Source organism: Anabrus simplex, chromosome 9 (genome assembly GCF_040414725.1).
Source record: "Anabrus simplex isolate iqAnaSimp1 chromosome 9, ASM4041472v1, whole genome shotgun sequence".
Taxonomy (NCBI): Eukaryota; Metazoa; Arthropoda; class Insecta; order Orthoptera; family Tettigoniidae; genus Anabrus; species Anabrus simplex.
This window is the reverse complement of record NC_090273.1, coordinates 51,442,893-51,456,486: the sequence shown is the minus strand read 5'-3', so window position 1 is coordinate 51,456,486 and position 13,594 is coordinate 51,442,893. Positions and strand designations below refer to the sequence as shown.

The 13,594-nt window shown below is 36.7% G+C and overlaps 1 protein-coding gene across 6 annotated transcripts in view; it reads right to left on the bottom strand.

Annotated features, from left to right (window-relative positions):
* Nucleotides 1–13,594, bottom strand: part of LOC136881281 (CUGBP Elav-like family member 2) — a 1,536,179-nt gene that overhangs the window by 120,492 nt on the left and 1,402,093 nt on the right. For all 6 annotated transcript variants that reach the window (XM_067154068.2, XM_067154069.2, XM_067154070.2 and 3 more), the window contains one exon: nt 7,671–7,750. In XM_067154068.2, the coding sequence (XP_067010169.1) occupies nt 7,671–7,750 (80 nt within the window). The remainder of the gene's footprint in view (nt 1–7,670; nt 7,751–13,594) is intronic.

The following is a 13,594-nucleotide window of genomic DNA, read 5'->3' as shown; positions in this document are numbered from 1 at the left end:
TGTACTATTTCATGGCCACGGAGAGGATGTCCACCTCTTGTCCGAGTTTTTCAGTTTCAGCTCCGACTTGCCATCATATTCAAGATTGAGCTATGCCGCAAGTGTGGTATAGCTTTCAGGTGTTTGTTAGTTTGAGGCAGCCAGAAATTTAGGATATTTAAAGACATATTCACAATATTTCACAACATAAGAATGGGTTACTGCACCATAACAATGCACTGGCTTGCTTATTTCTCATCAACAAATTTTATTCATAAATAAAATGATTCATCCCCCATTCTTTTGATATGGACCCTGCAACTTCCTTCCATTCCAGAAAATGCAGGTCAAACAAAGCAGTACCCGAGTACCATCAAGGAAAGAACACTGTAAATCACATCTTTTTCATCAACATACAAATGCACCCAGCACAAGCCCGTGAGGCACCAATGTAATAGTGAAATGTGAACCATGAACCAAGAGGTCGAAGTTAATTCCCACCACACTGCGTGGTTGACACTTGGACAAAACATCACATGCCATGATCTATAATAATTTTTGTTATTCATATTTTCCTAACTTTTTATTCATAATGCACAATAACCATATTTAATGGTGGACAATTAAAGAGAAATTTAAATTCCTACTGGATGTATAGAAAAATGATAAAAAAAGGACAGCTCCCTTCCATTACTTATAGTAATAGATTTACCGATCTCAGTTTCTCACATTTAAGCCACCTTATTGGGTGATCAACAGCATCATGATTCGATCCAGCAATCATGGGCACACAGAGAGGTGGACACCTCACCTGTGATATTCAAAATGTCTCAATACTTATAACATCAATTGTTGCAGCAGTGGATAGAACAAAATAGTTTTGGAATGTAACCAGACAAAGACAGGGAAGTGCGCTGTTGTTCATAATGGTACTGAATGAAATTATAAAAGAGGCAGGGGGAAATATGGGGACGAGTGGCTGAAGTTTGCAGATGACATTGTGGTGTAGGCAGCAAATAGAGATGTGCTAGATGTGCTGAGTGATAATGAAATTAAAATAAGCATGGAGAAAAGCAAGACAATGCTGTTGACTAGAGCAGAAAGATGATCCTGATGATGATGATTGTTGTTGTTTAAAGGGGCCTAACATCTAGGTCATCAGCCCTTAATGATATGAAATGAGACGAAGTGAAATTACAAATTAAAAGCCCAAAAACTTCCAATGACCACAATTCAAAACGTGAGGACGAAGAATGAATGGATGGATGGATATGAATTTAAAACGATTAGTGGAACTGACCCACAGTGCCTCACATGCACAGAAGCTGGCGTAGGACAACAGTATTACTGACCAAGGGACTGCTTCTATAGCACAATACTGATCGATGATACTCATAGTCGAAAGGGGTCCAAAATCCAAGTCAGCGGCATCTCACAATGGTACTTATCACTAGGAAAGTAGAACAATGGTATTTGTCATGTAACGGTACTAATCAAGAGTAGCGTAGACTTGCGGTATTCCACACATTATGGTACTACTCACAGGTAATGAAATTCGCACAGGTATTACAGATCTATGCTGTTTCGCACATTCCAGCGCCATTTACAGGCAAAAATATGAGCTTCATTGATGTTTCTGTATTGAACTGAGATCACAGAGATGAGGTATCTATTAGGTTCCACCTATTCAATACTAATTAAGTGTTGATGTTACTAATAACTTTTATTCAACTTGGGACTGGTTTCGACACATAAAATGTCATCATCAGACATAAAATGAATCACAAATATATAAGCAACGACATAATAATCAAGACTATTGTGGATACATATTGAAATATGATCATTAAAAATCTTTAACCGTCCATTCACACAATATATTAAGATAAATCGCCATAACAGAAGTGCAACGGCAAAATAATTAAATCTGGCGCAGTGACACATTGAAGTATGCATATAGTCTCTCACTATTCAAAGAATAAAAGAAGGTTCTTCGATATGTAGTCTTTGTGCATCTGTTTAAAATTTTGGGCCAGATTTGTGGATGACACACTCGTTATCCTTGACGAAGGAATTACTGATGCAGCCACCACTCTTAGCAATCTAAACAATATTGATCCGCAGATAAAGTTCACGCTGGAATCTGAGACAAACAGAAGCATAAATTTTCTGGATCTCACGTTAAACAGACTTCCTTCATCAATAGAATATGGAATTTACAGAAAACCAACACAGACAGCCACAACTATCAAGAAAAATTCGTTTCATCCCACAGCACACAAGTATGCTACCTACAACAGTATGGTAGACAGGGCATTCAGTATGCCACTTAATACAGTAAATCTAAATAAAGAATTGAATACAATCCGCTTCATAGCCAAATATAACGGTTACGGCAATACATTTATAGAGCGCATTATCAACAAACGAAAATATCGCCTAAATTCAACTCTAACTAGAGAGAAAACTAAACCTGATTATTATTCAACCTTCACATTAACAAAGATATTTACGTTGTTACAAATATTCTGAAGAAACACAACACCATAATCGCATATCGAACTAACAACAGAAATATGGATATCATCTATAATACCAGCTCAATTAACAAGACTAACATTTACCAAAAATCAGGAGTCTACAGATTCCAATGTCAAAACTATAAATCCTTGTACATTGGTCAAACAGGGAGGAACTTCAAAATCAGATACAAAGAACATGTCAATGCTACAAAATATAGGCTGGCAGTTGGCCAGCACATTCAAGATTCAAAACATAGCTTCAGTAACATACAACAAGATATAGAGGTGCTGATGAATATGGACAAAGGCCCTATTCTTGACATCACAGAAAATTGCTTCATTCACTTAGACCAGTCCTTCAACTCCAATTCGAATCTGAACGAAATCTCAGAAAAAACAAACATTCTGTTTGATTTTTTAATTAAAGTATTGAAGTATTTTAATCTTCCGAATAGGAGGTCAATATTTAGCGTGATACATAGTACCCTATACTACTCCCCTAACAAGATCTCCCTCCCCCAATCTGCCTTCTCCCCTCCAGACCTACCACATATAACATTTCATATCTCCTTCTCACAAGACTAACGTCTTTTATCACTGACTGATTTCATATTCAACAGTGTTAAAAAAATTTATCAGGTATAAATTACATACCAAGTGATTCAAATAAGTTCTCGACGCTCTGATTAACGCATAGCATGTGCGAGTGTTTTAAATGACTCTTTACTTTGGAAGCCTGTCAGAGCCTTCTATTAAACAGATGCACAAAGACTACATATTGAAGAACCTTCTTTTATTCTTTGAATAGCGAGAGACTATATGCATACTTCAATGTGTCACTGTGCCAGATTTAATTATGATGCCGTTGCTCTTCTGTTATGGTGATTTATCTTAACACATGGTGTGAATGGACGGTTAAAGATTTTTAATGATCATATTTTAGTATGTATCCACAATATTTTTTATTATTATGTCATTGCTTATATATCTGTGATTCATTTCATGGCTGATGATGACATTTTATGTGTCGAAACCAATCCCAAGTTGAATAAAAGTTATTAGTAACATCAACACGTAATTAGTATTGAATAGGTGAAACATAATAGATATCTCATCTCTGTGATTTACAGGCAACACAAATGTATGGTGTTCATCACATAAGGGTACAAACCACAGGGACTCGTACTATCCCGTGGTGTACTAATTATCGGCAAGCCAGAACCATGGGTTCCCTCATCCCATGGTGTCGCTCATATAGTGCTACTAATCACAGGTAGTGTAAAAGCCATCACGCTCTCGTTTGCTACTAATCACAAACCTATTTGGTACCCAACATTGTGGTACTAGAGCAGAATGAGAAAGGAAATTTACTACTGTATACAAATTGGGAGATAAACCTTGAAATTGTGGAAGTTAGCTGATGCAGGATGCAGAGCTAGGCATGGAAATTGATAAAAAGGATACAGAGAAATGCTTTTTAGGGGAGTCTCAGGATCTTCATCTGGAAGAAGGAAATACCAGAGAAGTGCAAAGAGGTGGTATGTAAGATGTACTACTGCTTCATACTGCCATATGTAGTAGAGATACTGACACTAACAAAAAGACAGGAGATCAAAATTCAGGCCAATGAGATGGAACTTTTAAGAAGTATAGTGAGAAAGACAAGGAAGGGCAGAGTAGGAAATGAGGATTTCAGAAAGAAAATCAAGGTGGAAAATCTTTCTGACAGAATGGAAAGGGAAAAAAAAAAGGTTTGGATATGTTATGAGGGTAGAAGAGGTACCAGTAAGGATATTAAAGCAAATGAGAGTTCATGATTGAGGGAAAGGGAATAAGAAATAGATTCCAACTATGGTGGTTGGACTCTATCAAGAATAGTATAATAGGAAGGACCCTGGATTAAAACAGAGCTAAGGAGGATAAGATAGAGACTGGATAGAGGAAGATGGAAAGGTACCTGTAACATCCTGACCTGGTTGAAGCTGGAAGGGAAGCTGATGACTATGACCGATAATGTCATACAAACTTATCCTCCAAGAGTTTGTTTTAGGTAACAATTGAAAGAAAAAGAACTGGAAGAAGAAGTGAAAAAGATATTATAGCCATAGGTAGAAAAAGAATACCAACATTAACATAACACAGGGTTTAATCAAGCTGGTTTAAAACTACCGGTAATAATGTACATGAACTGCTAGCACATAAATGTTCACAGATTTATCCAACATCTAAACACCAAACATAGGAAAATATTTCACTTGACAATCACCTCAATGAGGTAGGCTTAAGCAAACTTGTAGGCAGAAGCATATAACACACATCTACAACAATACATCTACAGTTGTCAGTAACCTTTGTATCCTTCACATATGACCAACGAATACCATATATAGTAATTTTAGATGTATTTACAGGAACTTTTCTTTACAATGCTAAAGAGAAGAAAGGAGATGTTAAAATGTAGAGTAAGAAAGAAGAACCATGAAAGAGTGTGTGCTAGAACATGACTGAAAACCAAACAGGCAGAATATAAATATTATTCTCAAATTTAATTTTTCCTATACGTAATTTTATTTTGAAACAGATCTCAGTCTTAATCTCTAATAAAATATCCAATGATGTTACTGATGTTGATGGCTGCTGCAAAGCCCTCCCAGATCAGTTGGTCACAGATACAACCCCTTTAATAAGTTACAGACTAGCAGAAGTTGGACATAGCACAACAGTCATACAGCTCACTCTCTAGATTAGTGGTAGTGTGGAAGCTTCCAGATCACAGGTCCAAACCGAGCAGAGGTGATCAGATTTAAAAGCAGAGAAAAGTCCCTATGGCATTCCATATTATACACAGATTTCTCGAACATCATTTACAGTACATTGAATGTTTACACAACAAAATTAATTAAAAACTATGCAACAGGTTATCCATTTGGTGGCATAGGAATGTAAAATTGACATGAAGGCAACCTGAATAAAATCAAATAAAATGCCTACAAACAGTAACCGAGGCCATATCATTATTATTATTATTATTATTATTATTATTATTACACATTTAGTAAAATAGGAGTTACTAAAAAGGAAACTATGCATTTTTTTTTTGCTTTAATATTAGAATTTTTATGTACCTTTTCTCAAAATTTCCTTCCAAATTAAAGAATTATTGTTGACAAAAATATCATTTGTTTTATATGTGAATAAGTATTTTCCATTGTACTGATAGGTATCAGGTAGGGGTTTAACTTACTCCCAAGTGTTGCTTGCTTGTTGTTTTAAGGGGCCTAACATCGAAGGTCATCGGCCCAACTCAAAAGTGTTTCCAGGTTAGCTAAACAAGGCCAGATTTCTAAATACTGAACCGATTTTTTCTACTGACATTCTCATTAAGGAATCGTATTTATACCTTGATTTGAATAAAGGCAGAACCATTCTCATGGCATGTGCATATATTAGAAGACTGAAGTTGGTGAAATGTAGTACTAGAAGTAAGAGAATATAAAACTCAAAAGGAACTCCACAATTATTGCAAACTATGTTGAATTTTGAATGACCAGTTTTATTCTCAATTTATAAGGGAAGATAAACACCTCTCATTGTAGGCTATTGATTCTGCAGAGGTGAAACATATCCTTCTTCATATGTACAAAAAGGTGCATCTAGCTATGTCCGATAAACATCAGCTCTAAGCACGATTCTTACCTTTCAAATTTTATCACATGCACCAATCACAAAAGAATGTGATAGGAAACAAGAAAACTAAATCTTTCCACAAAAAATAATAGAATTATTTCTACAAAAAAGGAAAAAGAGGAAGGAAACCAGTGGTGTATTCTGGGATCAGAACATGGGCTACCACTAGAATTAGGTTACCCCTTTTCGATGGTTGGTTTAGTCAACATCAAGCCTTGAGCATTTGAGCTGCAGCCAACAGCCAATGGAGAAGCCTGCTGTGTTGTCAAGGCTGCTTCACAAGCTACTTCCCTGGTCTCTGGTACTACCAATACTCAACATGTGATCAGTGGAAATGGTAGCCTAAGGTTTAGCAAATTAATGTCTGGCTTTGTGGCTTTGCCCCGGTTCAATTTTCAGAACCATCTCCCTAGTGCTGTTAATTCCCCTGTCTTGGAGATTGGGTGTTTATGACGTCTTTGCCATTCATTTTATCCTTGTTAGGTGACCAAGCCTATACAGATGTCATGCACAATTATTATTATCATTATTATCATTAAATAAAAATGTTGAATTTTACAGCGATCAAACTAGTTTATTAGCTTCCTCGGGAGATCAGTGGTGGTGTCCGACCCATTAGCATGGGTTTGATTCCAACCAACAAAAGAAAACACTAAACCTGAAAGAATGCATTTGATTTTAGCAGGTCTACCTATAAAAAGAAAACTATATTACTCCCATTCCAGCATCCCTGCAGTGCATGTCTTCAAGGATGTAGAAGTAAACAGGTGTGAAATACCAGCACTCTGTTATCTATCTCAATGCACTTGAGAGACTTTGTTTCATTACCAAAAAGTGATGCCTGCCTGGCACTGCTGGTGGCTCCAAGTAGCAGTGGCCTCCACGGTATGCACTAGCCATGTGTCTGTTGCGTGTGCTATTTACCAACTGATGAGCCCAACTTAGCACACTGGGGCGAAACGCTGGCAACCAGGAATGAGTTACCTGGAAAATTTATAATGTCCAATAATGGACCAACTGTATTGGTATTATTCAGCAGCAAACCGCACAAGGTGTGGTGAAGGGAAAGGGACACAGAGCCTGGGCTGCAAGATCAGTCTTCAATGCCTTGATCTCAGAAATACGTGCGACGTTTTTTCTCATTGCTTTCAAGTTTTGTAAATGGTATAATGTGTGCTTTAGACTTCCATCATTCTCATTTGAGGTTTGGGCTTCACCGATAGCCTCGGTACCCCTCTGTATATGCCACTGGAGGAAACCAAATAAAATGGAGGCTAAGTGTAGGTAAACATGGGATATAGAGGAGGCCTAATCTCCAGCACATTACACAGATGGGATACTAAGGGTTGTGCAAATTTTTTTTTTTTACAGGAATTGAGGTGATATTTTCCCACCACATTATCCACCCATGGTCCCAGTTCTAGCACACAGTCTACACACAAAAAGAAGAGAAGAAGAAGAAGAGACACAGGTGGGGCTTACCTCCATGGTTTGTGAGTGGTGCATATTCTTGATAGCGTTTATGGCACACTGTTTCGAGGTGTAGGTTACAAAAGCACAGCCTGTCAACACACAACAGAGAGAGACACGTGTATTAGTACTGGGGAGACCACAAAGTGCCCATCTCCACAAAGAGGTGCCAACTCGCTCACAAATAAAAAAACAACAAAGGGATGGGATGGGACATTGATATGCTAACAAATACAACAACAGCTGAAATACTCACTTTCTTACAACGATAATACAGGAGCCATCATGTGTATTATCATATCAGCATCAGGAAATTAGTAGAAGAGCATTCCTCGACAGCTTGTAGTAGTTCAGTTATGCAGGACTGGGAAACCCAGAAAGATTAGTACCACTACAATACGAGGTTAATCTTGCATTAATCTCCCAAGAAGTCTTACAGTGAGTTTTTAAAAGGAAACTATTTTCTTGTATCAATATCTCTGTGGATGTTTCCAACACTACTCTTCATAGTTAGAATTCCATTTATCGACAGATAACCTAGCCACACTCATGGCTGCTCTATTGTAGGTCATCTTAAAAACGCTCTGATAGGCACACCAACTCGAAAATATCCTCTAAGTGTTCCTCAGATCTACTGCCCAGTAGAGGACATTAAAATGTAACCTTTATTACAGCTCAAACTCTATAGGAGAGACCATTCTCCCTGGAGTGATGTAGCAAGCACAGTTAGTGATGTTTGTCGTAGGGATCTGGAGAAAAGTTGCCATTCTATTTCATCTCAGAGGTGATCAAAAGGATTCAGGTTGAGGCTCTGGACTGGCCAGTACATTTCCAGAACCTTATTGCTCATAAACCACTCACAAACAGACCTTGCTTTGTGGCAGGGAGCATTATCAGTGGTCACCTCCAAACTGGTCTTCAACCATAGAAAATTAGATGATCAAAATATCTTTATATTCTTCTGACTTTGATGTGCTCTTTAGTATTATAAGAAGACAAAGTCCCTTCAATGAAAGACACCTTACACCTGTGCCTCACACTCTACATATACAAAGAGTGCTATAGTTCCACCGTTTCATTACTACATTTAATCAGTGAAAAATCACAGGATAAAAATTAGTAGAACATGTTTTGTCCAAATGTAGGACATTTTCAGCTTGTAAGATTTGTGGGGACTAAAACATAATTCAATTAAACTTACTTGATTACTAAGTGGAGTTTTCAATCAACAATATTCACTAATTGATTAAAATTAGTATGTAGTCATTAAAATATAAGACATTAGGTACACTGATGTGATGGAATCACAATTATAAGTCTTGTGTGTCAGATAATATGACAGTCTTCATAAAAAGCTCATTGAAATAGTAATAGCACTGTTTCTTGATGAAATAAAACGTTCATACAATTCTCATTTTATGAAGACTATAATATTATCTAACACATAAGACTTTTAATTGTGATTCCATCACATCAGTGTACCTAAAGTTGTGTACTTTAATGACTATGTAGATATTTTAATCTATTAGTGAATACTGTTGACTGAAAACTCCACTTAATAACCTAATGGGCTTGTGCTTGATATTAAACAGAGAGAACATGATTTCCCTCTTTTAATCACATAAGTTAATTGCAATTATGTTTTAGTCCCCACATATCTTCTAGCTGAAGATGTCCTACATTTGGACAAAACATGTTCTGCTAATATTTATCATGTGATTCTTCACTGATTAAATGTTTTATTCAAAAGGTACAACTATAGCATTCTTTGTATATGTATAGTAGATGTCAGTACAGAACTCAATATGAAACTCATTGTATGTATCCTCACACTCTGCCAAATTTCACTGCAGTCACTATACAGGAGGACAAGTATAGTTTTCCTGGAATTTGTCACACACTATCTCTTCCATCTGACCACCACACAGTATAGCACAATTGATCACTTTAAATCGTGCTTCTCCAACAATCTTCAAATCAGCGGCAGCACTCTTTGTTCCACTGAATGCGGCAATAGATTTCATAAGGGAAATGAACAGTTTATGAGCAGGTTCAGAACCTTTAACCCTAGTTTTCGTATCTCCCTGCACACTGTGCTGGTGCTAGGTGCACAATTAATAGTGGACGACTTCATCACACCATGTCATGTAATTCCCCTGTACAACCTGTTTCAATGCTCAACGGTCTCTTGTCTGTCAACACATGTGACATACCCAGCCTTGTATTTGTTATGGTTGTGCATTCCTGTTTTAGTTTCACAATCACGCCCCTAAAAATTGAGTTGGTAAACTTGAGAAGGGAAGAAATGGTCCTAGCAAATCACTTACTGATGTGGCAACTGACAACCACTCCATGTCTGAGTCAGTAAGCTGATTTGTTCCATTCATTCTGTTGGTATCTTGTAGCACGAAACGACATCAAATGTACTACCTACTTTTATAACAGCAGTCATCGTGACATTAAGCTCTAGTTTACATGTACAAAGAGTGCCTGAATACTTCTTACACAACATTATATGGTATCTACTACATTCACTCAAACAGATGATACAGAATGAGGAGAGATTTGAAACCTTAACGCTTTCATGAAATTCTTACGGGAAGGTGGCCTCTGTTGTCTTGACTAATTGTAAGTGCAGAAGTTGTGAAGGCATAGTAATAACTGTTTTGGACTTTATAAATGTGTGTTAGGAAAGATAAGCTTTTACATTTTAGAATTTCAGTCCTGCTGCCGAAGATGCCTGGTTCTCTTCACATTACTTTTCACACAGTCTTGATGTAATGCTTACGTCCTGCTGATCACTTCCAGCTCACCAGATAATGTGGCAGCATTGCACAGTAAGTCAAGAAAGATTCTACCCCAGTGGTATTTTATGCCCTTCAGCATAACAATAATTTGATAACATAAGGTCTATTTTTTAATAATATTTCTAGCACTCTGTGCCCGCCTGGTGGTCATGATCGTTAAGGCATCAAGTCATGATCGACACCATTGTAAGTTGGTTCGAGTCCTGTTGGTCAAAAAAAAAAAATCACCATCAAAATGTTGGCCAGCAGCGTAGGAGAGGTGGTGGTATACAATTTCTAATCTCTAGATTGCGTGCCAAAAGCCTGGATTCAATTCAAACCTCTCCAGAGTGTTCACATGGAGTGAGGGCATATGATGCTGTTGATAGTGATTTGTCCATCAGATGTAGAAGTTAAACCTTGAGCAGACACCTTGATTCTACTCGACAGGAGTAGACTATGTGACTGCACTGGATTTCACCCTCTCCCTTCCTAATATCATACATCATGTAATTTATTTTATTTTATTAACTCCTCTGGTGAGGTTGATGTCAGGAATCTTTGTGGCTTACAAATGTACCTGAAGTAAGTTTTACAGCAATTATAAATGCCTAAAGTGCTTATAAGTATCGCATCTTCAATGGAGAATGACTCTACAGATCAATATTGTCTAATTAAATTGAAAGGTGATGAAGCTCCACGAAAATTTCCCCCAACAGAATATCAATTTTATCATCATAAAATGTTGCTGTCAATATGTCCAACATTATTTCATGGTCAAGAAGTTATTTAAAAGCCATCACCATGCACTGGAAAAGAGATTACCTCTGAAGCCATCGAAAGAAGAAGTCTCCAATATTTCAGACTGGTCACAAAGAGAGTCTGTTGTCGAGCTTCATCTGAGTGTTGGACATGACTACCTGGGAAAATTCTCATACAGTCTGACATTCTTCTTGAGCCGTACAGCAAGATTTGCAACTGTCAAGAAACAATGCACAGAAGTGATCTGAAAACCTACCCTCTAAAGAAACATCTCACTTGGGTCCTGACAATGAAGTGCAGACCCGGGAGATTGGCTCCCCTCCCAACCCAGAGACTATTTACTCGCAAGGCATATATAAGCTACCCCTGTACTGGCATCACTAACCGAAGGCTTGTGGTAATTAATGGCAACTACTTTACTCCTACATATTTGTGACCATCTGAATTTCTCCACCAAAAAACCTGACCAAACCTTTCATTTATTTTTGTTTACAAAGTTTAACACAATCTCTTTTAAACCAGTCATAAGGTGTGCAGAAAGTATTCCAGCACACCACAGGTGCACGATATTTCATGTACACTTGAGCCTTTCAGCCACCATTCAAATCAGGTTCAATATGTTCAAGCCTAGCCCAAAGAAATTAACATTCAGATATGTTTTTCTCATTGTACGTAATTTGTTTTATTTTCTCTCTCTATTTCGATAAGACCAAATAAGGACCACGATATTCAGTACATGCACATTCTCTGTTTGTGTTGCTCCTTCCTCTCTTTTTTTCCCCACAGAGGACCTGTCTTCTTACAGGTCAGATTGTCATGGAACCTCCTTCATTTCAGAATTATTCTGAGTAGTGAACGGTCTCTGATGTCACTTTCAACTGTTCCTAGTTCCTGAAGATCTTTAGCCACTTCTGTTAACCACAGGGTCTTAATCTTTCTCTTCTGCCAGTAGGATAGAATATGATTGGTCACCCTGGCAGAATTCATCATTGTTTTATTTTATTTTTATATATATACACCGTATTTCAGTTTACTTATGTTGTCATCAGTTCAACAAATAATCTTGCATTGTAAAGTGGCCCATTTCCACAAAGTAGATCTCCTTCTCTTTAGAAGTTGGCCTTTTTTTCCCTTGAATGTCATCTCAACTTCTTTTAGTTACTCTATGAAAAGAACTGTATAAAGAACGATATGGACATTGTTCATAACATGGGTGAATTATTTGTTAGAAAATCTTTCATTGCACACCTAATTAAAGAACTTCATTGGTGAAAAGTTAATCATTTTGAATTTATAATATGAAAAAGTTACAATTGTATATAACTGAGCAAAATGTACCAACTTCACTGGACATCTTTGGTATTCCGGTTTATTTCGTTAACAAAAGCATGCATACATTAGGAGGCACATAATAAAAACAAATGACAAAGATGACCAAAACTATAATCAGGTTTTACATTCTAGGTTCTGTTAACACGAGTACCAGTACACATTGTGGTATTTATCACAAAAACAATTACAATGAACAATTCCAGTGAGATACTGACAGATGAAAACACAAGTGCAGGATAAATCCACATATCACCATGCAAATACCTTCCCCACAAACCATGTACTGTATATCTACAGAAATAACAATAGTAACATATAACTTAAGTGGAAACAATTATATTACAGAGGTTATAAAGAGGAAAGCCTACATTTAGCTGCAATATACAAGAACAAGTTTTCAATACACACATAACAGAGCAGAGAAAATTACTGCTCACAAATCATGCATAGGTAATGTACAAAGCACAAATTATTCAGACTACAAGAGACTGGAGGATAGTGGGAGAATACTGCTTTATGTAGTTATGACGGGTGAAGGCAGAAAACAAAGTAGTCATTAGTAAACTGAAGAATCTAAGCAGCATTCCTTCTTACAGTAGTGAGTACCATTTCTTCAGATAGACAGTTGAATTTGACCTAGATGGTAAATAAGTTACACATTTTGTCTATAAAGTACAAGTATGTTTATTATTTAAAACAAGGAGATATGAAATTGTTCAACATCAGATGACACTTTCATCTTTCAATTACAAAATTTAATTCTTTAGAATAAACAATAATTTACACAAAGTCATGAATTTGCTGACAGAATCAACAATTCTGTAACCACAGAATCAAATTGGCAAATTTTTTTAGCCATCTCTTTCATGAAGGATGTGTAAAAATCTTATACCACCTCTATTTATTTCACATGTAAAAAGAAATATTTATTTCTTAATGAAAAGAAAAAGATGACATTAAATGATTATATTATATTATATTACTGGTTAATTACATTGTACATTCTAAATCAATGAATAGTATACCATACTGAATTATGCATTCCACATTAATAAT